This window comes from Prosopis cineraria, unplaced genomic scaffold (genome assembly GCF_029017545.1).
Source record: "Prosopis cineraria cultivar Desert tree isolate PC_DT_omini unplaced genomic scaffold, ASM2901754v1 PC5, whole genome shotgun sequence".
Lineage (NCBI taxonomy): Eukaryota > Viridiplantae > Streptophyta > Magnoliopsida > Fabales > Fabaceae > Prosopis > Prosopis cineraria.
The window spans coordinates 40083406-40103434 of record NW_026555336.1 but is presented as its reverse complement, the minus strand read 5'-3'; the positions used below and the strand labels follow the sequence as shown (position 1 = coordinate 40103434).

The following is a 20029-nucleotide window of genomic DNA, read 5'->3' as shown; positions in this document are numbered from 1 at the left end:
GGCCCATTTTAAAGGGCTGCTGTTTTGGGTTTCCTTTCACTTATTCTGGCATTGTTTTCATTTTCAGTTTGCTTATGTTAGTTTCTGGTTTTTTTGTTCAGTGTTAGCTGTGGCATGTTATTCAGGACCTTAATGGCAGAATTTTCAACTACCCAAAGCTTTGGTTTGGGTCTCACAACTCCTACAGGAGATTTTCAGTAACTTGGTTCTCTAATATGGTTGGAAGTCAAGACTTTTTGTGGTTTGCACAACTTTCCCAACCTTGTGGTGGGCCTTTCTATGGGAAGGTTACTTGTCAAAGAGGAACGAAGCTTTCGCCTTGTTGGAGATTCCATGTTGTGGGCTACCTTATTTCAGTTTGTCTTTAGTTTTTCTCGTATGTATCTTTTGGGCTTTTCTATTTGTTGTCTCTTTGTTCATCTTTCTTCCATCTCTTGTTGTCACATTGAAGTTTTGGGCCTCTAGATTTTATGCTGAAGGGCCTTTTCTTTTTGTAATCCTTTTAACATATTAATATACTGTCTTTTTCTCCAACACGTTCCCATGAGAAACAGCGGATCCATTTCTCTTCGTCGACGAACAAGCATTCCAGGGTCCGTCGGAGGCCGTCCATCGTTGTCAGCCCTGCGTGGTTGTTCTCGGGCAAGCAGTGAAGAAGGTTCGAACCCTAGGGCTTTTTCTACTCCTAAAATCCGGTGAGATTGATTTGTTCAATCTGGCTTTGGATCTAGATTCGAATTTGTCCCCCTCGTCTTCTGTTCCCCGCCTGGCTGTTCTTGGTTTGTTTTAAATTTTTCATTTTAAGTTGGCATTGAATCTGGTCGTGTCATCGTATGAATATTGACGCTTTTGAATTTGGGAATGTTTACATATTAAGTTTTTTTTTTTTTCACGAGTTTTTGCTTGAATGGTGTGTGATTGGCTTATACTTCTTCCCACTTCATTCTGGTTACTAGCGACTCGTATGATTTGGATTGTGTTGTTTTGCAATGTTGGATTTGTTGTGTATTGGCATTCTTTTTGTTGATCTTTTAATATTATCATCAATTTTCGACAGTTCTCTACGTATTTGTGATGTATGATCTTGTAAATGACTTGGCTGGAGTTGTGTCAAAGTATCTGAACAAAAAATTAAAAGGTTATTATGTCAACTATACATATTTCAAAGATTTCATTTGCCCCCACCCAGTGTAGTATAGGCCCGCCAATGAGTGCAGAGGGGAGAATAAATAATGAAAAGTAATTATCGAAACCCTTTAGCTCCTGCTCTTCTGTTGATTCTGATTGGAGATGTTATTTAATCTCTTTCAAAATTTGCAGGCCAAAATGACAGGAGTAATTCAGAAGTTTTTTATTGCGTCGCTGTTTATGTGGGTTGCGCCTCTTGCAATTCTCTATGGGTTTAACCATAATCTGCTACCTGGTAAGACTTTAAAGCACTTCAATTTCCTGGGATCATATATATATTTTTGACCGGGGTGCTCGTTTGTTCTGTAATAATGTATGTGTCTTTTGCTTTTTCTCTATTATACCAAGAGCTTGTAACTGTTGTGTCTATTAACTCACAATTATCTGTATATATTAACTCACAATTATCTGTATATAAAGTTGCTCCTTTAATTGGCAAGGGCAAGTAATTGGCGAAATAAACTTGAAATGTGAAGTTCTACTTATATGCCCTTCTCTATTTAGTATCATGCTCCAGAAATTAAAAAATCCCCTCGCAGAAAACTTTCTTAAAAGAGGTTTGTTTCCCGCCCTGTTTGTCAAAAACTGCAGGGTTGTGTCATAGAAATAATCGTTCTGCTCGTCCTTCTCTCCTGAACATTTTGTTTTAGCCTACAGATTTTTTTTCCTCTGCAAGATTATCCACAGTCAACCTTTTTGTTCCAACTTCTGTCTAGAATGAATGTAACTTGAGTTTAAACTCAGAACATGGCATCTCAAATGCTTTTCTGGGAATTTTACTCTCTTGCCTCCATATGTTAGGATTGGGTGCCCAATTTATTACACACTTTTTCCTTCCTCATTTTGCACAGTTGAACGAACCAAACAGTTTATCCATCAAATTGCACGGTGTTCAAATTTGTGATCGACACTGTCTTAGGTAAAAATGGTATATCTAAAGGCTGTGTTTCATTGATGACCCTTGCATGACATCAATTCTTTTAGAAATATGCTAGAAGAAAATTAATTTGATAATAAAATTAGAAATTTCTTCTTTCTTTTCTTATGAAAAGAAATTCCTTCTTTTAATCTTCATGGACTTGGCTTCATGAATTGGCTTCTATACGTATTATAGAATAGTACTCCCATATAAAGGGCATTTAAATGAAATCTTCCCCACCTTCTCCGTCTTTTTGCACCCGTTGAGCTAAGACAGCTATTTTCTTGTATCATTCTTTTCATGACTCAACTTGAATATGGTATACAGCCACAGTGGCAAAAAGGAAAAGCAATGAAAGTTCTGAGTTGGCTTTACTAGCTGTTGGCTAAAAAAAAAAAAAAACAAAGAAAGAAAGAAAGAAAGAGTTGGCTTTACTAGCCTCACAGTTGTAAGACATAACATTTTTGTCTGAAACAGGATCCACCAGTTTGTCCCCTTACTCTACAACTCTGGTGAGCGGATTTCTTGCCGTCATGTCAGTTAATATTGTCATAGTATTTTACATAATTATGGCAATGAGAGAACCTGCAGATAAACATGTGCCGGATCCCAAATTTCTTGCTGAAGCCAAAGCTAGCATGAACCAATCTACAGGGGACTCTCAGCAACCTAATAAGCCTCTCAAAAAACAAGATTAACTCGGAACTCCTAGTTCTTTGTCTTGCAATAGCTAGCAGTTCATCTCAGAAAAGAGAGAAAATTTGGGGTTGAGGTGGAAAGGTCCTGAATTGTATATGCTGCTAAAGCTTCATACAAATATCACATGTGATTCTTCACGAGCACTATTTCCATGCCTTATTTTAAGGCACCAGTGTCTTTTAGTATATACAAGTTCTTTGACAGTATGTGATGCAACTTTTTTCTTCCCCTTTTCACCACTTTGGGTTCTCTGCCTGAGAGAGAAGTGATTTGGAGAAAGCCTGTGAAAATTTTCGCAGGATAACTTTTTGGATAGACTATGTAAGCCGTGGGCATGTGGACATATTAGAGGTGAAACTTGCTGGAAAATTATCTATCCTGTTTCCGTGGTGGTTCTCTATGGATCTAGTCTTTTTCAGGATAGGATGGATCGGATGTTTGTGCATGTATGTCTCAGATTTATCACTCACCACTAATCAGAGTGACACAGCCTTCAATTAAGTTAATGAAAGTTAAGGGTCTGATTGGTTAAGATTTGAGTGTGATATAAAGCAGACCTAATTGCTGATGTCTTGTACGGCGAGGATGAAGGGGAAGAATGTTGACATCGGTTTCATATGTTAAACTGAAATCTAAATTCTGGGCTTCTCCAACGTGATATGATTAGACGATAAGTCAACTTTTGTCGCTTTGTAATCTAGATGCTCCATTCTCTTTATGTTCTCCTTGTCGGTAGCTCCTGAATATACTGAAAACATCTTTCATCTGCGATGAGTAATTGTGTGGTTAATATTGTTTCATCCTGAAAGTGTGGTTAACCTTGTGTTGGTAGAATCATTTTGTTGGAGATTTTTTTAACGTGAATTTACCATATGAAAGAACCGTCTTTTCTATGCACGAACTTTCATTCTCAGACTGTACCTTTTCGTGCATTGAAGATATTTGGTGTTGGATTTCATTAAAATGAAATGTGTGGTGTTGAATGTGAAGGTAAAATTTTACGTAATTCAATAATATCCAAGGGTAAAATTTTATGAGGACTAATGGATGAGCTGCATCAGACCGACTGCTTTTCGCTCTAATCTTTTGGTTCGAGGACTATCAATCTTCATTATCAACATTATCTTCTTCCCAAGAGATAAAATTATTATGTCTGGGGTTTTTTGGTTGCGGAGAGGTTAACTTTTTCAAAACTAATAAAATTGTCATTGTTATTTGTTTAGTGACTTATGGTAAGTTTTACTTTCTGCATTTTCCTGAAGTTATCCTTATTAAATCTCTTTGTTCATAATTAATAAAAGGGCAATTATATCTTGGACGTTAAAGATAATTTCTTTACTTAGAAATAATTTTAACTACTGAAAAAATAATTTATTTATTGATTTCTGAAAAATATAGTCTGAGTTAATTTTATTATTATTCTTTTAACAAGTATCTCATACTCCGAATAAATTTAAAATATCTTGGATATGCCATCCGCCATTATATTACGTGTACTGTGTATGCACCGTACTGGCTAAATCTTTTCACACAAAAGGTGCAACTTAAATTTTAGAGCAGTGTATAACTCCGTCTGTGCAATTCGCAATCCTTCAAGACCAATTAATAAAATATAATATAAAAAATTTATAATAAATTGTACTATATTTAAAATTCAAATTTTAAATCATATAATTTTTTGCTTTAGTATTTATATGATTTATATAATATGATTCAAGGACTCAAGGGAGCAATATCAACAGCAATCTAGTTTAATTAAAATTTTTAGAAGGTCTCACGTTAGATTGGATTGGATGTAACACATGAGATCTACATCAAATGGCATGAATTTGAATTTAAGATCCGTTACTTGAGGGAAAAAATGAAACTGAAAATAAATATTGACATAGCTAGAAGTAGGTCTCGTGTTTCATACGTTGTTAGAGTTAAACAGGATAGCCTCAGAATATAAAATTTATAATAAAAGATTTATTTATTATATTAAACGTAGTACTTAACACAGGGATTGATAATTAATTAATGAAAAAGTTACAATCAAGGATCACTGGAGAGAATTAATTACGTTGCAAAATCAAATGATTTTGATATTATTTTGTACAACCAAAGTAGTAAAAAGATAAAACTATCCTTCATATGTATATTATATACTCTTTTAATAATAACTCTAAAAAAAATTAACTGTGTAGTGGAGAAAAATAAATATTATGATTTAATGAATAAGTTTTCATTTGAAGAAAAACAAATCTAATTTTTATTTTAATAAAAATTAATTCATTTATTAACAATTTTAAAAAATGATTTTGGTTGTTGTAATTTGGTGAATAAGTTTTCATCAAAAAACAGTCTCATTTTTATTTTAATAAAAATTAATTTATTTATTAATAATTATAAAATATTAATTTGATAAAGGGATTGTTATAATTGGGTAAACAAATCTTCATTCGAGCAAAAGAGTTTTATTATCATTTTAAGAATGATCAATTCTCCCATCAAAAGTAGTTTTATCTTTTCATAATAAAATTTAATTATATTTAGGTCTTTTAATTCTGTAGAATAATATTAAAATTATTTAATTCTATAGTATAATTAATTATTTATAGTGGTCCTTAATTGTGATTTTCCCTCAATTAATTGGGTTGATGAAGCGAGTTGGGAGCGTGAAGATAATAGATAATACAGTAAAGTAGAAGCTATGGAGAACACGAACCGAACATGGAAAGCAAAACATGAGCAGACCGCCAAAACACTGAGGAAAATATCTTGGGGCGCACCTCCTGACGTGGCAGCTTTACGGTGGGATCTCCGCTCAGATATTTTCCTCTCAAAAATATCATAGACACATCAAACGTTGACTCCTTTTCTTCCCGTAATTTCATCACTTCATCAGGGTTGTTTATGTCCAAATATTTTCCTCTTTGTTATACTCTGACACTCTGGCCTCCCTCCAATATCCTTCTCTGCTTCCCATTGAGAGCGAGCGAGCGGGATACAGTGTGTCAGAGGCTGTTTTTTCCTTACATGGCGATAGCCAGAGAGATGGAGGACGAAGGAGAGGTTCGGAACAACGCTGGAAAGAGGCTGAAATGCATGAAGAATGAGGAAAAGGATCAAACAGAGGAGGGAGCTGCGGAGGATGAAAGTGAGCTTCCTCTCAAGCCTGGCCTCTTCTACTACCCAACCACTCCTACGTCTTTCGTTGTCTCCGATGCTCTCGAACCCGATTTTCCCATTATCTATGTCAACAAAGTCTTTGAATTCGTCACCGGCTATCGTGCCGATGAGGTTTTGGGTCGGAACTGGTGAGAATTTGTGTTCCTTTCTGTTTTTTCCTGTCTCATCATATGTCCTATATTTCTTTCCTTTTTTTTCTTTACACCTCGTTCTCTTTCCTGTGTGAAAGAGATTTTGAGAAGGTGAAATACAGGGTTTACTGCTTTGGTGGTTTAAAAGTGAAAATACATAATAAATTTGCATGATTAACTACGGATTATTGCTGCGATTACCTTCTTAAAGCGATTTCTTTTGTTGAATGGCGAAATGATTTCGTGCCTTTAGATCTATGCTGAATTGAAGGTTTTGACGCTTTCCAATCGTCCTATCTAGAGGCAAATGGCTGGTGTTAATTCGGTATTCATTTTTAAGAGCAAACTATCACTTTATTCACTCTTTTTTGGCAAGTAAATGGTGTTTCGTCCCTCTTCCTTCACATAACTAAGGGTAATTTCTCTTGTATTCATGTCAGTAAAGAAGATTGCCACCTATTCTAATGTTGTGACTTCACAAGTTGCACGTTTTGCTTTCTCCTAGCCATAATTCTTGTGGCAAAATCTTGTTTTCTGGGTGGAAGCAGCGATCTACTTTATTTCTTCGAATTTCCCGGTGTAAGAATATTACTAGAGTTTCAAAAGTTTATTTTTTAAAAGTTATCTGGTTTTTGTCTTAATTTTAGTGAGAAACATCTAGAACTTCAAATCTAAGGGAGCTTCAAGATTTTACTTTTTTTTTTTTTTGAATTTTTTGTTGCCATGTCTTGGACGAATTCGGAACAGAAATTTCTTAGTATGTCCAGAGAAATCTGGGTCTCGTGCTAGCTTGATCTCTTCCTTTCCTTGGACCTGGAGACTTCGAATTTTTTGGTATAAAGTCTATCATTTGTTTGTGCTTATTTGAGTCATCTGCCACGGAGGAGGGGTTTTGGTTAGTGGAGATGTTTGAAAAACGTGACTTTTATGGCGTTGATAACTTGATATATGATATACTTACCTAAATTTGAACTTCATTTCCGCAAAATTCTGTACATCTTTAAATTTTCAAGATAAATGATCTTGATCTTTTGGGGGTATTTAATATGGGCATTGGTGGTGCATGATTCTCTCGCATCTATTTTTTGAATCGTGGTCTTCTGATTAACCATGTAGCACGATATATAAGTAAATTGGCGAAATATTTGGTGCTCTGAAGCAGATGTTTCTCAAATAATTTGGGTGATTGTAGAGATTAGCCAATTTTGCATTGAAATGTCTGCTTGTACTGAGTTACAATATTTATTAAATAGTTATGGTATGTCACTTGATTATATAATTTTTTTCGAGTTCCTATTTGTTGGGGAAAAAAAATTGTGGTAATTGTTGAAGAATTTTTTTCATCAGAAAGAGCAAGTGTTTGAAACAAGCAGGAGAACTCATCGAAGATGCAGTTTGAATTGGGTTGTCACCCTTTATTTCCTCTTTTCTATGCAAAGCTATCTTACTTATTTTGTTGACTTTATAAGATTAACATATCATCTTTGCTGAGCTTCTAGATATTTTTTAATAGATAAAAGCTTCTCAGCTTGTCAGAACTTTCTTCAAGTTATATATCCAAAGGCACCAACCTAGTTTTGCAAGTATAAACTTCTCATAGTACTTCCCCAGGGATTTGTCCTGCAATGGTTCTTTCTATAGCTTAGGCTCTATCCAGGATAGCTAACAGGCTGAAGAGAGAATGATGAATGGTGCTACTAATCATTTGAAAGTAGTTGACGACAAAATTCTGGTTCTTTTATTTTAATTTCTAGAGCGGCTAGATATGTCAGTTCAATGATATCTTGATTTTCTTCTCTTTTCCTTGTTTGGTCTTCTAACAGACTCTTAAGGGCCAAGGGCAGGGAAGTTGTCTTACATCTTGTCTTTATTTGATAGTTTTCTTTGTTAAAGAATACCCTGTTAACCACTTTGATGTATCTTTTGTTTCAGTCGGTTCTTACAGTATAGGGACCCTCATGCTCAAAGGAGGCACCCTTTGGTGGATCCAGTCGTTGTGTCTGAGATTAGAAGATGTCTTGAGGAAGGTATTGAGTTCCAAGGTGAACTTCTGAATTTCAGGAAGGATGGCATTCCTTTAGTGAACAGGCTGAGGCTTTCTCCGATTCACGATGATGATGGAACTATGACACATGTAATAGGCATCCAGCTATTTTCTGAAGCAAATATAGATCTAAATCGTGTCTCATATCCGGTGTTCAAGGAGACTTGCAATCAAGAAATTGACAAGACCATTAAAAGTTCTCCTAAGAGCGGACAATCATTATACAGCCAGCACCAAGAGATGTGCGGCATCCTTCAGCTTTCTGATGAAGTTTTGGCTCATAACATCTTATCACGCTTGACACCAAGGGATGTTGCATCAATTGGGTCTGTGTGCAGAAGGATCCGTCAATTAACACAGAATGAACATGTTAGAAAGATGGTGTGTCAAAATGCATGGGGAAAAGAAGTGACTGGTGCATTGGAACTGATGACCAAGAAGTTAGGATGGGGTCGTCTTAGCCGAGAACTAACCACTCTTGAGGCTGTTTGTTGGAGAAAACTGACAGTAGGAGGTGCAGTAGAGCCTTCACGCTGCAATTTCAGTGCTTGTGCTGCAGGAAATCGGCTCGTATTGTTTGGAGGTGAAGGAGTCGATATGCAGCCAATGGATGACACTTTTGTCCTCAATCTTGATGCTAAAAATCCTGAGTGGCGCAGGATTAGTGTGAAATCATCCCCACCAGGAAGGTGGGGCCACACCCTCTCTTGCTTAAATGGTTCTTGGTTGGTGGTATTTGGAGGATGTGGTCGGGAAGGATTGCTTAATGACGTATTTGTTCTTGATTTGGATGCTCAACAGCCAACATGGAAAGAAGTCTGTGGTGGAACTCCACCTCTCCCTAGATCTTGGCACAGCTCTTGCACTGTTGAAGGGTCTAAATTGGTAGTTTCAGGTGGATGTACAGATGCTGGGGTACTCCTTAGTGACACATACTTACTGGACCTTACCACGGATAACCCAACGTGGAGAGAAATTCCAACTTCTTGGGCTCCTCCTTCTCGGCTGGGGCACTCACTCTCTGTATATGGCAAGACAAAAATTCTCATGTTCGGTGGACTTGCCAAGAGTGGACACCTGCGATTACGATCAGGAGAGGCTTATACGATTGATTTGGAAGATGAAGAGCCTCAGTGGAGGCAACTAGAATATAGTGCATTTTCTGGAATAGGTGGTCAAAGTGCTGTGGTTCCTCCACCTCGGCTGGATCACGTTGCAGTGAGCATGCCTTGTGGGAGGATTATTATTTTTGGAGGTTCCATTGCAGGGCTCCACTCTCCATCCCAGCTCTTTCTTTTGGACCCTTCTGAGGAGAAACCATCGTGGAGGATCCTTAATGTGCCAGGGCAACCGCCAAAATTTGCTTGGGGTCACAGCACTTGTGTGGTTGGAGGGACTAGGGTTTTGGTTTTGGGTGGACATACAGGGGAGGAGTGGATACTTAATGAGTTGCATGAGTTATGCTTAGCAAGCTGGCAGGACTCCGACCTAAGGTGAATTGGCCAAACTTAGTTCACAAACTCAATTGCTTTCTTGACGGGACTTTGCTGTTTTGTTGGAGTCCTTCTGCTCTAGTAGCTTGTTTTTGTTTATATACTTGTGTACAATTGTCTTATACCGCTTGTATGCGTTTCTGGTGCCAATGTTGATGACACTCCTTTGACGGAATATGTATGTACCATGGGTTTTTTTTGTATATGGTCTCATTTTATTTTTTCTTTCTTTTTTTTTTTTGCCCTTTTTTACTGCCAAGTTATGAGAAGCAGTTCTAGTCATTTAGATGTGTGGGTCCTGGGGGCTTGAAAGAGGACAAATTCCTTTTGTAGTGCAACTGCGGTAGGCTATTTCAATGCCCATTTAATCATTGATCAGCTAATTGGTTAATTTAGTTCAAGAAGTTACAAATTTGAAATTTGCAATAGCCTGTGCTGCCTTTTAATATGAGAAGCTGATAACTAACAAAGCTGAGAGGTTTACAGCATTTCTGTTTTTAGTCTTGTGTTCATGCTCCCTTTAACGAATCAATCCACATAACAATGAAGGTAGATGAGTAAAGTAAGTCAATTATAAATATAAAGCCACTCGTAGTTTTGTAAACAACAGTTAGCCTACGGATTCAATCATGAATATATTGTTACCATGCTATGCTGTGCAAATAGTCTGCTTGTTGTGTTGCCTATGATTAAGCATAGGATGAAACATACGAGTGACTCTTCCTATAGGAAAGAATTCGTTAATAATCAATAAGGTCGGGAAACCAATCTAGGAAAAACTTAAATTTAATTATTAAGCATTTGTTATCAACCTTAACAGAATCATAACAAGTGGACAAATGATCAAGAGTTTTACAATTGACAAATGATTCTTGTAGGGTTGATGAGGCAAAACTGAGCTCCTTGCAAGTATCAAGTATTGGCGTGGAATCTTCATTATTTCCAAGCCACAGCGTCAATGTCATCCCTGGCTTGCTTGTACAGTTCAAGCCTTTTTGCTATTTGTACTCTTTTTTCCATGAGCACCGGATCTTCATCCAACATGGCACTCAATTGCTCCTTCTGCATTATCCACCACACAATGTGCATTAGAAGTTCTCATCAATCAACGCCAATAATTGAAACAAACCTCTAATATTCGTCGCTCTTAAAATTTTTTATTGCAGACTCTGTCTATCAAAAAGAAGTAAATCTATTCCACTGTTCATAAACAGATATGAGTTTAAAGGATAAGTCACCCAGAATTGTGTGTGACAGTTTTTACATATATTTAGATTTAGATTAGATTAGAATTGACTTGGTCGAATTAATTTTGATCGATCAGATCTATCTATCTAAGAATTTTTCCTTGTCATTTTATCTCATACAACCTTGGCAAAGAAACCAGTCAGTTTTATGTCTTCTTTGCCGAAGAATTCTATTCTGCCTACGTTCGTTCCACTATAAGCAATCTTTATAGACAAAAGGAAAAGGAAAGGAAAGGAAACCAAGACACTCCCTAGACAAGGAAAACAAGCAGACATGTGAGTTTATTCCCAATCCTACTCATATTATTAGCAGAGACATTTACAGGTAAGTGTTCACAAATTTAAACATACACGTCCTTGTCTTCATCAATAAACTCAAAATTTTCAATCTGCAATATAGTGATATTAATTTTTTTACATCCAGAGTTTCCCAAACGAAAAAAACCTTTTTCGACCAAAAAAAAAACAAACAAACGAAAAAAACCTCTATATACACAAATTATTGTATGTACTTCAAGATTTTTCATTATAGCCAAAGCATTTCGTAAGCCAAGACAAGGAAGCTGAACAAATTTTATGCACGTGATAGATAATGCATTGTGTTATCACCAAACTCACGCAGTAACCATATCTCAAAGATGAATAGAATATTTTTAGGGAAGGAAGTGGAAATTATGTCTGCGATGTGCAAAAATTTAACCAAAAGATGTAAAATCATACCTCTCTCTTCCCAATTTGAACATAAAACTGGTTAAGTAATGATCTCCTAGCCTCTCTAACTTGACAATAAACCACAGCCTTGGGTACCGAATTTTTTAGTGTATCCAGAACCATTTGGATATAGGCGCTAACATTTGATGCTGAAACAAGGAACAAAGTATATTTTGACAATGAGTGATGCTTATCTTTCATCTCCTTTATAAGGGGGTAAAAGTTTCAAGATCATTAATGCCTAACTTTACAGATATGAAAAATAATGGCCAATGCAGATCCAAATCCAGAATATGCAGGAACATGACACGTAAATCCAAACCACTCTTAATTTTATGCTGTGGTGAGAAGGCTTGTTGGAATTTATGTACCTATCTTCCTAAGGTGACTGTCTGAGAAATTGTCAATGAACTTGTCCTTTCTCTTTTCCTTTTCCTTTTCGGCATTTGGACCAGTCCGATTTGGTTCATCATTAATCTTGCGGAAGAATTCCACTGTTAGATAGTTAGCCTCCATGTCAACCAGCCGTAAAACTGTCTTCCTGCTTTCATCTCGAAATCTCTCCAATGACTCATTAGCAGAAGCAGCTATATCAGACTGGAGTGTTGGAAATCTTTTCAATTCCTGCATACAATAGAAGAGTAGCACTTTCTTAAGGTTTATTTCCCGTGCTGCCAAAAGATTATATTTCCCACCTTCATTTCTCATTTTCTAGTAACAAAAGAAAAGCAGAGAGCTCATGGTACATATATTTTTCACTTCTTTCTTAGAAGCAAAGTATTAGTTTCAGGGTGAAGCAAGCACATATATGAAGTTTAAATCCATTAGCACGCATGTTGAGTCATTGGGTTGTCTGAGATTATATCAATTACAAGACATTGTTTACCTCAGTTTCTGAAATCGACTTCCGTACAAGTTCCTTTAGAATGAAGTGAACCTGACAAGAGAATGACAAAGCATATAAATTTCCAAGGTAGAAGAGACTGGAATAAAGCATAAATGAACAAAGCAAATTGCTACCAATAAGAACATAGATGAGCAATACCATTCCTTCTAAAATAATTTTCCCCTTCTTTCATCAAGAGTAAAAATAAAGAGGTGGAAAGAAAGTGAAAAGTTCAACATCTTATAGCATGAAACCCATCAACTGTAGCAATGCGGAAAACCAAGTTTTCAGGAAGGTCTGGACTTAAAAAGTCATAATTTACAGTTTGGGAAATGATAATTATTCACAGCATGTTTTGACATGGTAGAAAAGAGGAGGCCATTACAACGAGCCATTAGGAGAGCCCATACCAGGTAAAGTAATCAATTAAGTGGGAGAACCTCAAGGTTTGTGATAAATTAGGCATTAATGTTTGCGCAATGTGACTCATAACAGAAGCTGTCAAGGCATACAGGACAGATGAAAATGTGTGCTCAATATTTAGTTTGAGATCACTGGGTGGCAAATTAAGCAAATTATTACACAAATCCAAGGTCATGAAGATTACAGCATCCACGGAAGCTTCAGCAGGGCCTTTGAAGTAGCTGATAGATCCTTCAATAAGTCTTCTATACCCTTGCTCTGGAGCTATCAGATGAGGCTGATATCCATCAGCTTCTGTAACAACCCTCTGTACATTATTTAAGGTTAGGTGACGATCAAATGGGAGTTTTTTCAAAGCAGCTGGCAGTTGGTGGTCGAAAACTCCATTTATCCGATCCCCACCAGGACGCCTGAAATTATAATGGTTACTTAACCAAAAACATTGAATCCCCGAAAAGTAACTTAATGAAAGGAAGGCATTGCGTTATATGAATTTCTAAGGTGAAAAGGCTATAGCATACTGTAAGAATATCTGATTGAACTCAGATATGGATCTTTGAATTACACTGCTGCTGAAGTGAGCATAGTAGAACTGTTCTCGAATTAATTTACTGGAACTCCTTTTAACTTGTCCCCCTATAAAGAATATTAATCACTGTTTCTAATTTCTCTACAGGAGATCAATAACAGGACCTCGACAATTATACCCTGTTAACAGATTTACCATCCTTCATCAAACTATGGTCATCAATACCCAAATTCCAAGCAAGACAATACATAAAGTTGGTGAATCTAATTCAGGATAGACGGATCCTCTCGAAGAAATAGCCAATTTTAGCTACAGCTCCAAGATATGCCTTTTAAGAAAGAAGCATGCATCTCCCTCAAAGATGAAGTTCACTGACTGGTGTTCTCAGCTCATTTATGGATAATCACAACACCAAATCTCGCTCATAAATTAATGGCAAAGTAAGTAGTTATAAAACTTTTCTACTGTGACTTTTCCAATTTAAACCCCCATAAGATAAACAGATGTGTATTTGTTGGGAGGACGTTCCAGATGTACTAAATATGAAATATAAATTCATTGCATTAATAAATGGAACTTCATTAGGCAACTTTGTGATGGCACTTACCCCCCATCGAGGTGTTCTCTAAATACTTTGTCAAGTGCACGACACATCTCTAAAATCGTGTATAGCTGGGCCTATAGAAGCAAGAAATACAACAAATTGTGGGCAGGAATATGATGGTTTCGAACGATAAGAAAATTCTTGTCAGCGTAGGTATAAGTTCTGACCCCGGAATCTACAGCGATAGGCCTGCCAATGCGGTCCAATTCTGCATTAAGCTCATCAACAGTCTTATTTATCAAGGCAATGATGCTGGGAATCTTCTGCCTGATAACAATCTCCAAATGCTAAATTGATAAAAACAAGTGGAGAGGAAAGGAAATTACACATCATGGGATGGATGAGAGATCTGTTAATGACCAGAATGTTAAGACAAACGAGAGTACCTGAGATAAAAGCTTAGCAAGATACTCTGAGCCCATTTTATGAGCCAAATGTCCATATTCATGGCTTGTCTCGAAATATTCACGTTCCTTCTTACGAGCAACAATCATGTCAACATTTTTATTAATATCAGCTTGTGAACGGTTGACAATTCCAACCCATGGATGCTGCAGCCTGTATTGCCTTCCTTCAAGTACCTTGGAGATTCATGTAAGAGAGCCCATCACATCTTGTTATGGTAATGAACTTCAAACTTAAGTCCATGAAGCATGGCCATTGACATGGATACGTGACACGATAATACAAATGCAGTGACATGATAAAATACGCGAATTCTAGTGCAACTATAAGCAGTGGCTTGAGTGTGATAAAACTGTCAGGTATGTATTAAATATGACTCAGAACCCCATTGCACACTCTGGTTGGTTTAATCAGAGGAGAGGGATTTTAACAATAGTTTGTTTGGAAGAAGGGGAGTGGAAGAGAACTAGAAATTTACTATTATACCCTTATCAAAGTTTTTTTTTCCTATTTTTTACATGAAAATAGTTATATTACAATTCATCTTTTTTTATAAATGTCAAAACCTTCACCATAATTTTTCTATTATTATATTTAAAAAATTATTTGACTAATTTTTTTGGAAGTTGGAGGGTAAGAGAAATAAAAAAAGGTAAGAAAATTATTTGATTGATTTTTTGTTTTTTGGAGGAGAGAGAGTACGTGAGAGGGTCAAAAATTTATAAGGTTATTTTAATCATAATATACAAAGACTACACCCCTGCAAAAAAAAAATTTAAGTTTGAAGAGAAGAAGAGGGGAGGGAAGATTCATTAAAATTATGTCCCCTCTCCTCTCCCTTTTATCTGAACCAAATAAAGGAGGAAGCAACTCCTCTCTCCTTCAAAACCTCAAACCAAACACTATATCAGTCACATGGAATAAATTGAACATGAAGTGATTTTATCAAACACCAAGATAACCGTGCAGCTTAGAGAACTCATACATCAACGGCATTGGTTCCTTTATCCATTAGATCCAGTTTTGTCAACACTCCAAATGTTCTTTCACCTGAAACAAAAATGATGAGAGGTTTTTCTTGATTAGTCCTGGCTGAAAGAAACGAAAAGGAAAGGATGACAATTATTAGTGCAAGCACAATATCTAACCTCTAAATTTCTTCAACCATAAACAAGCATACCTGTAGGATCAACTTCTTTAGCAAGTTTTATAGCATCTGAAGTGGCAATATCTTGGTTTGCTGGAGAAATAGCCAATATGATGCAGTTTGGCTTCAGAACCAAAAAACCCAGTCAGATAATCTAGGAGAGAAATTGGGGAAGTCAATTGTGAGAATTGACGTAGACAATGAACTTAGGAAAGGCTTTCTTTTAGAACTAATTTTTGACGAAACAGAGGATGGTATCATAGAAATGGATCAAGTAATGACCCAAGCTAAAACTCCTTGTGGAAAGTGGATGCTCGCCTTCTTCACTCATTGAGAAAGAAACAGACAACATAATTTTCTGGTATATATGATTTTCGAGATCAGCGGTTGATTACTTGAAAGTGTTGTCTATTCTGAGAGAATTAGTAGTATAAGGAATTGGTCTTCTTCCTTTAACAACCTGAATTTTGTCAAGTTCAATGTACCTTGCTTGTTTAGTACCATCTCCATCCCAAATTATAAAACACTTTTAAACACATATCAATAAACCTTGTTAAACACACTTAATAATTTTATTTTTTCAAAATAAAAATATAAACTTCTAAAAATACTTTTCATTTAATAACCTTAAATCTATATTTAATTAGTATTAAATAGAAAGAGATAAAAGGTAACATTAAAATGAGTCTCTTATATTTTGGATGCCAAGTTTCTCCCAAAAGTGGCTTATAATTTAGGATTAAGGAAGTATAATAATTCTCAGTCATATCTGACAAAATCATTCATTATGCATATATCAAGAACGTAATTTACCTTCTCAACATATGAGCGAACCATGCTTTCAATATCTTCAACTATAGTTTCTGATTGTCCCTCTGCAGAGATGCCAAGATTTCTTTATTCATTTGGCAGACGGATAAATACGCCTAAAGAAAAATTTGATAAAAGTACTCGGAGATATGTTGACATTTACCTACTGCAACCTTCGTCAATCCAGGAAGATCTATGAGGGTTAAGTTCACAACTGCAGACAAACGCCATGGCAAATCATTGAACAAATTGGATCGGTAGGACATACAGAAAGTTCATATTATTAGTCACGTAGAAATCATGTGTCTTTATATCCAAGAAGGGTGTGAACTTCACAAGAGAGACCTAGTGTTGGATTTTAATCAAACAATGTTTTTATAAGCTGCAATTCAGCACTGTAAGTACATATTCAGCTAAAATAGTCTGATCTGAAGGGAGACCAAAACCATACCAAATACATATCACTTCAAACCAAATAAGGGACAGTTCTCTCAGCATGGGCTTTTATATTCACAAAGTTCGACCATCGTTCTTGCATGAGAGGTATCAGGCCCCTTTTACTCAACTTAAATATTATGTCTTAATCAAATTACTTGCGTCTGACATGTTATCACAGAGTAATAAAATACAAACCATGCGGAGAATATATGCTGAGATGAATTGGAACGTGCGAAATTTGCTTTGTCTTCCCAGTTATACGATCTGTTTCATCTGATATTTCCTTCCTCACAGAAGCTGCATGGGCAGAAAAGGAAAGAAACTTGAGTCTCTCGAGTTATAGGTCTTAGTGTTCTCGCTACTGAAAAAATAAAGTAAACATGGCTCGCATTTTCAAATTTATTTCATTCTAGAAAATTTTCCTTTTTTCATTCTTTTGGAAAAGCATCTTTGCATTTAGAGTTAGAAGGCTAAAGTGTAGGTTTATATGTTTCTTAAATCCATCTCGGCACTTTTTTGTTTTTTGTTTTTTTGAAACGCATATCAGTTTCACAACACGGAAGTAGAACCCAAAAGTGATTTAAATTTTTCTCTCCCCTGTTCCCCATCATTACCAGTTTCTGTATCATATCACTTGGATTGGCGCAGAGCCAGCTCCAAGGATAAAAAAGAATATCTCTTTAGGTGGACCAAATTATAGAAAAATATGATCCTTCCTACTATGGCATGATAAACCCAAGCATCAATGCACTTGTCCGGTTAAGCGTGGCCAAAGAGAGTTGTACCCCTTTAAATGGAATCATACGATAGAAATCTCAAATCAAATATTGCTGCGACTACGTCTGCGTGTTTTGAATAAATATTGGGAGAATTTACATAAATCCCATGCTAAAACAAGCCCTGTAAGAATTTACATCTCATCCACAACCGTAACCCTTATACTATTGGGAGAATAACCTGATGTCAGTATATGTAGTAAGCATTATTATTATTATTATTATTATTATTATTATTATTATTGTAATGATTTTTAGCTCTAAATAGCAATAATTCTGCATGTCGAAAGTTCTTAAACATATAGATCTTTGGTATGAACTATTAAGCAAAAGGTTTGGCAGGACGTGGTTATATCTCCCACCCTCTATGGGACGGGAAAAGCTCTATCACGTGAGATTGACTCATTAACATAAAAGGAAATGTAGACTATGGAAGTCACTGCATATGGTGTTAGCTCACATTACTGCATGGTGCATGCTTGGACAGAACAATGGAAGTTACAGTTAGGAACTTGAATTACCAAAGTCATTGAATCTCTTTCTTGGTGCATGGAGAAACTCGGCATATTCTTGCTGCCCATCTTCAGTCTTATGAAGTTGAAGCACTAGTGGCCTCCTTGTCACAATGCCTTAACATAATGAAAGATAATGAAATGAAGACATTTAGATAAACGAAATAACCATTCTTCAGCACCATCAATAAAGATGATGTTTAACTCCTTAGAAGTATGAATTACGACAAAAATTGCTCAAAATCCACGCCTAATTGCGTAAAAAGACAGTATCAAAAAATGAATATATATCAGATTGTGCGTCATAAATTTTGCAAATTTCTAGACCCAAAAATGGTAACAACTCTGCGTCAAGCTCAACGCTACTCCCTTTGAACATTTCACGCGTAACATCAACTTTCAATTATTAGGCAACACCTTAGTTCTAGTGTCCAGTAAGACAGCAAGCAACATGCTTCTTTGTTCTATCTTCTAACAGTTTTTCCCCTGGTTACATTGCTTAAGACGTTCACATAATAAAAAAAACAGAGCTTAAACTGCCAAGGGGAAGGGTTTTTTTTTTTTTTTTCAGGGGGGGGGGCGCATTACCAGACCCTCGAGGCAGAAAATCCCTTCCGACCACACTTTCCAACACAGACGATTTCCCTGAACTCTGATTTCCAGAAACACGAGAATAAAATCAATACACCTAATTTCAAACAACTCAGAAGAAATTAAACCCAATGTCCGCCACACCTGGCCTCCGACCACAGCCACAGAGGGAAGGGCCTCCCAGAGGGACAACCCCTCGCCACCATGGTCACCTAAAATTGTGCACGCCCGTTGAATCTTATTGATTAGTCCGATCAAGCTCGTCATAGTCGCCATCTTGGATCGAAGTAAGCCTAAGAGAAAATCAAGTACGAGAAAGAAAAAAGAGTAGAAATATATAATTATTCGGAGTAAAGGATCGAAAACTGAGAATGTGTTTAGTATCAAAGGGAGGTTTTTTAGATCAAGTAGATGAACGAATTTAGATGCAGAATGACCGTCCAATTAGAGATGGGACGCAAAGAATGTTAACAGAATTTGAGAAAGGAAGACAGAGGAACGAAGAGACCAAAACGGAAAAAACGGTCGTGAAGTGCATGCGAGTGAAATAAACACAAACACATATATCAATATCAATATTAATATTTTTCATAAATAATAAAATCTATAACAATTTATATATAACTAAATCATCCACACAAAATTTTGTAAGACGCTCGACCCATCTAGTTTAATTATAACTATTTTGTTCCAAATAAGAATTAAGGCTAATATCATTTTCCAAGATTATGTATTGAGTTATGATTTTTCTTCTACGCCATATACAAGATCATCGCGCTTGATAAATTTATTAAAATATTTCCACATAAGTTTGATAATTTTTCAAGCTTCTAAATGTCATCAAAATGATTAACTAATTTTCACAATAATTTTTTATATAAAATAGAAGGGATATAATTGGTCCAGTTAGAACTCAGAAGCACAGTTTTCTCACTTTCCTTTTTCCCCTCCAAGTGTAACAGTAATGGTAAATAAGAGGCTTTAGGATAGCAAAAAATTGAAGTTATTTAATTAATAAGCTTGTGTATATTTTGCATAGGTATGATTCATTCTTTATATTGTGGCTTATAATTCAATGTTTTCATGCTTAGTCAAATGCACAAGAATGACAAAACACGTATATCTCATTAGAATATGCTTCAAATATTTATAATTTTTTTATGATTGAATTGAATATACTTAAAAATTTGCGTGAAAGTAACACCCTCCTAGTCCTGGGAATTATCGGTCCATCCTTGTATTCCACAACTATTTTGTTTCTAACGACAATTTCTGGTCTAATGGTGAATCTCCCTCCCCTACGGA

The 20029-nt window shown here is 36.1% G+C and overlaps 3 protein-coding genes across 5 annotated transcripts; 2 read left to right on the top strand and 1 right to left on the bottom strand.

The window, feature by feature from the left end:
* Positions 1 to 502: 502 nt before the first annotated feature.
* LOC129312152 (uncharacterized) lies at positions 503 to 3606 on the top strand. Of its 3 annotated transcripts, none has more exons than XM_054954764.1 (3): positions 503 to 658; positions 1321 to 1423; positions 2585 to 3606. In XM_054954764.1, exons 2-3 carry the CDS (start codon positions 1327 to 1329, stop codon positions 2803 to 2805), a joined length of 318 nt encoding a protein of 105 aa, XP_054810739.1. In that variant the 5' UTR covers positions 503 to 658; positions 1321 to 1326; the 3' UTR covers positions 2806 to 3606. The 3 variants fall into 3 exon arrangements, with proteins under 3 accessions (XP_054810739.1, XP_054810738.1, XP_054810740.1); XM_054954763.1 differs by having other exon boundaries at positions 536 to 695; XM_054954765.1 differs by lacking the exon at positions 503 to 658 and adding an exon at positions 702 to 1239.
* Positions 3607 to 5695: 2089 nt separating this feature from the next.
* Positions 5696 to 13733, top strand: LOC129311010 (adagio protein 3). The gene is made up of 3 exons (XM_054952939.1): positions 5696 to 6105; positions 8041 to 9645; positions 13589 to 13733. Exons 1-3 carry the CDS (start codon positions 5702 to 5704, stop codon positions 13716 to 13718), a joined length of 2139 nt encoding a protein of 712 aa, XP_054808914.1. The 5' UTR covers positions 5696 to 5701; the 3' UTR covers positions 13719 to 13733.
* LOC129311011 (phragmoplastin DRP1C-like) lies at positions 10416 to 19241 on the bottom strand. Its single transcript, XM_054952940.1, has 16 exons — positions 18869 to 19241; positions 18722 to 18785; positions 18143 to 18250; positions 17041 to 17142; positions 16571 to 16621; positions 16411 to 16472; positions 15631 to 15721; positions 15436 to 15500; positions 14432 to 14626; positions 14213 to 14332; positions 14049 to 14119; positions 13097 to 13322; positions 12490 to 12540; positions 11975 to 12227; positions 11613 to 11752; positions 10416 to 10707 (listed from the first exon to the last, which is right to left on the bottom strand). The coding sequence occupies exons 1-16, from the start codon at positions 18998 to 19000 to the stop codon at positions 10582 to 10584; spliced, it is 1857 nt and encodes a 618-aa protein (XP_054808915.1). The 5' UTR covers positions 19001 to 19241; the 3' UTR covers positions 10416 to 10581.
* Positions 19242 to 20029: the final 788 nt, after the last annotated feature.

Coding starts and splice junctions, on each gene's coding strand:
- LOC129312152 (XM_054954764.1), top strand. CDS start 1,327: ATGACAGGAGTAATTCAGAAGTTTTTTATTGCGTCGCTGTTTATGTGG. Junction 1,424..2,584: donor TAACCATAATCTGCTACCTG/GTAAGACTTTAA, acceptor TGTCTGAAACAG/GATCCACCAGTTTGTCCCCT.
- LOC129311010 (XM_054952939.1), top strand. CDS start 5,702: ATGTCCAAATATTTTCCTCTTTGTTATACTCTGACACTCTGGCCTCCC. Junction 6,106..8,040: donor GAGGTTTTGGGTCGGAACTG/GTGAGAATTTGT, acceptor CTTTTGTTTCAG/TCGGTTCTTACAGTATAGGG. Junction 9,646..13,588: donor TGGCAGGACTCCGACCTAAG/GTGAATTGGCCA, acceptor ATTTCTCTACAG/GAGATCAATAACAGGACCTC.
- LOC129311011 (XM_054952940.1), bottom strand. CDS start 19,000: ATGGCGACTATGACGAGCTTGATCGGACTAATCAATAAGATTCAACGG. Junction 13,323..14,048: donor AGAGAACACCTCGATGGGGG/GTAAGTGCCATC, acceptor TTATAATTTCAG/GCGTCCTGGTGGGGATCGGA. Junction 10,708..11,612: donor TTCAAATTGGGAAGAGAGAG/GTATGATTTTAC, acceptor TGGATAATGCAG/AAGGAGCAATTGAGTGCCAT.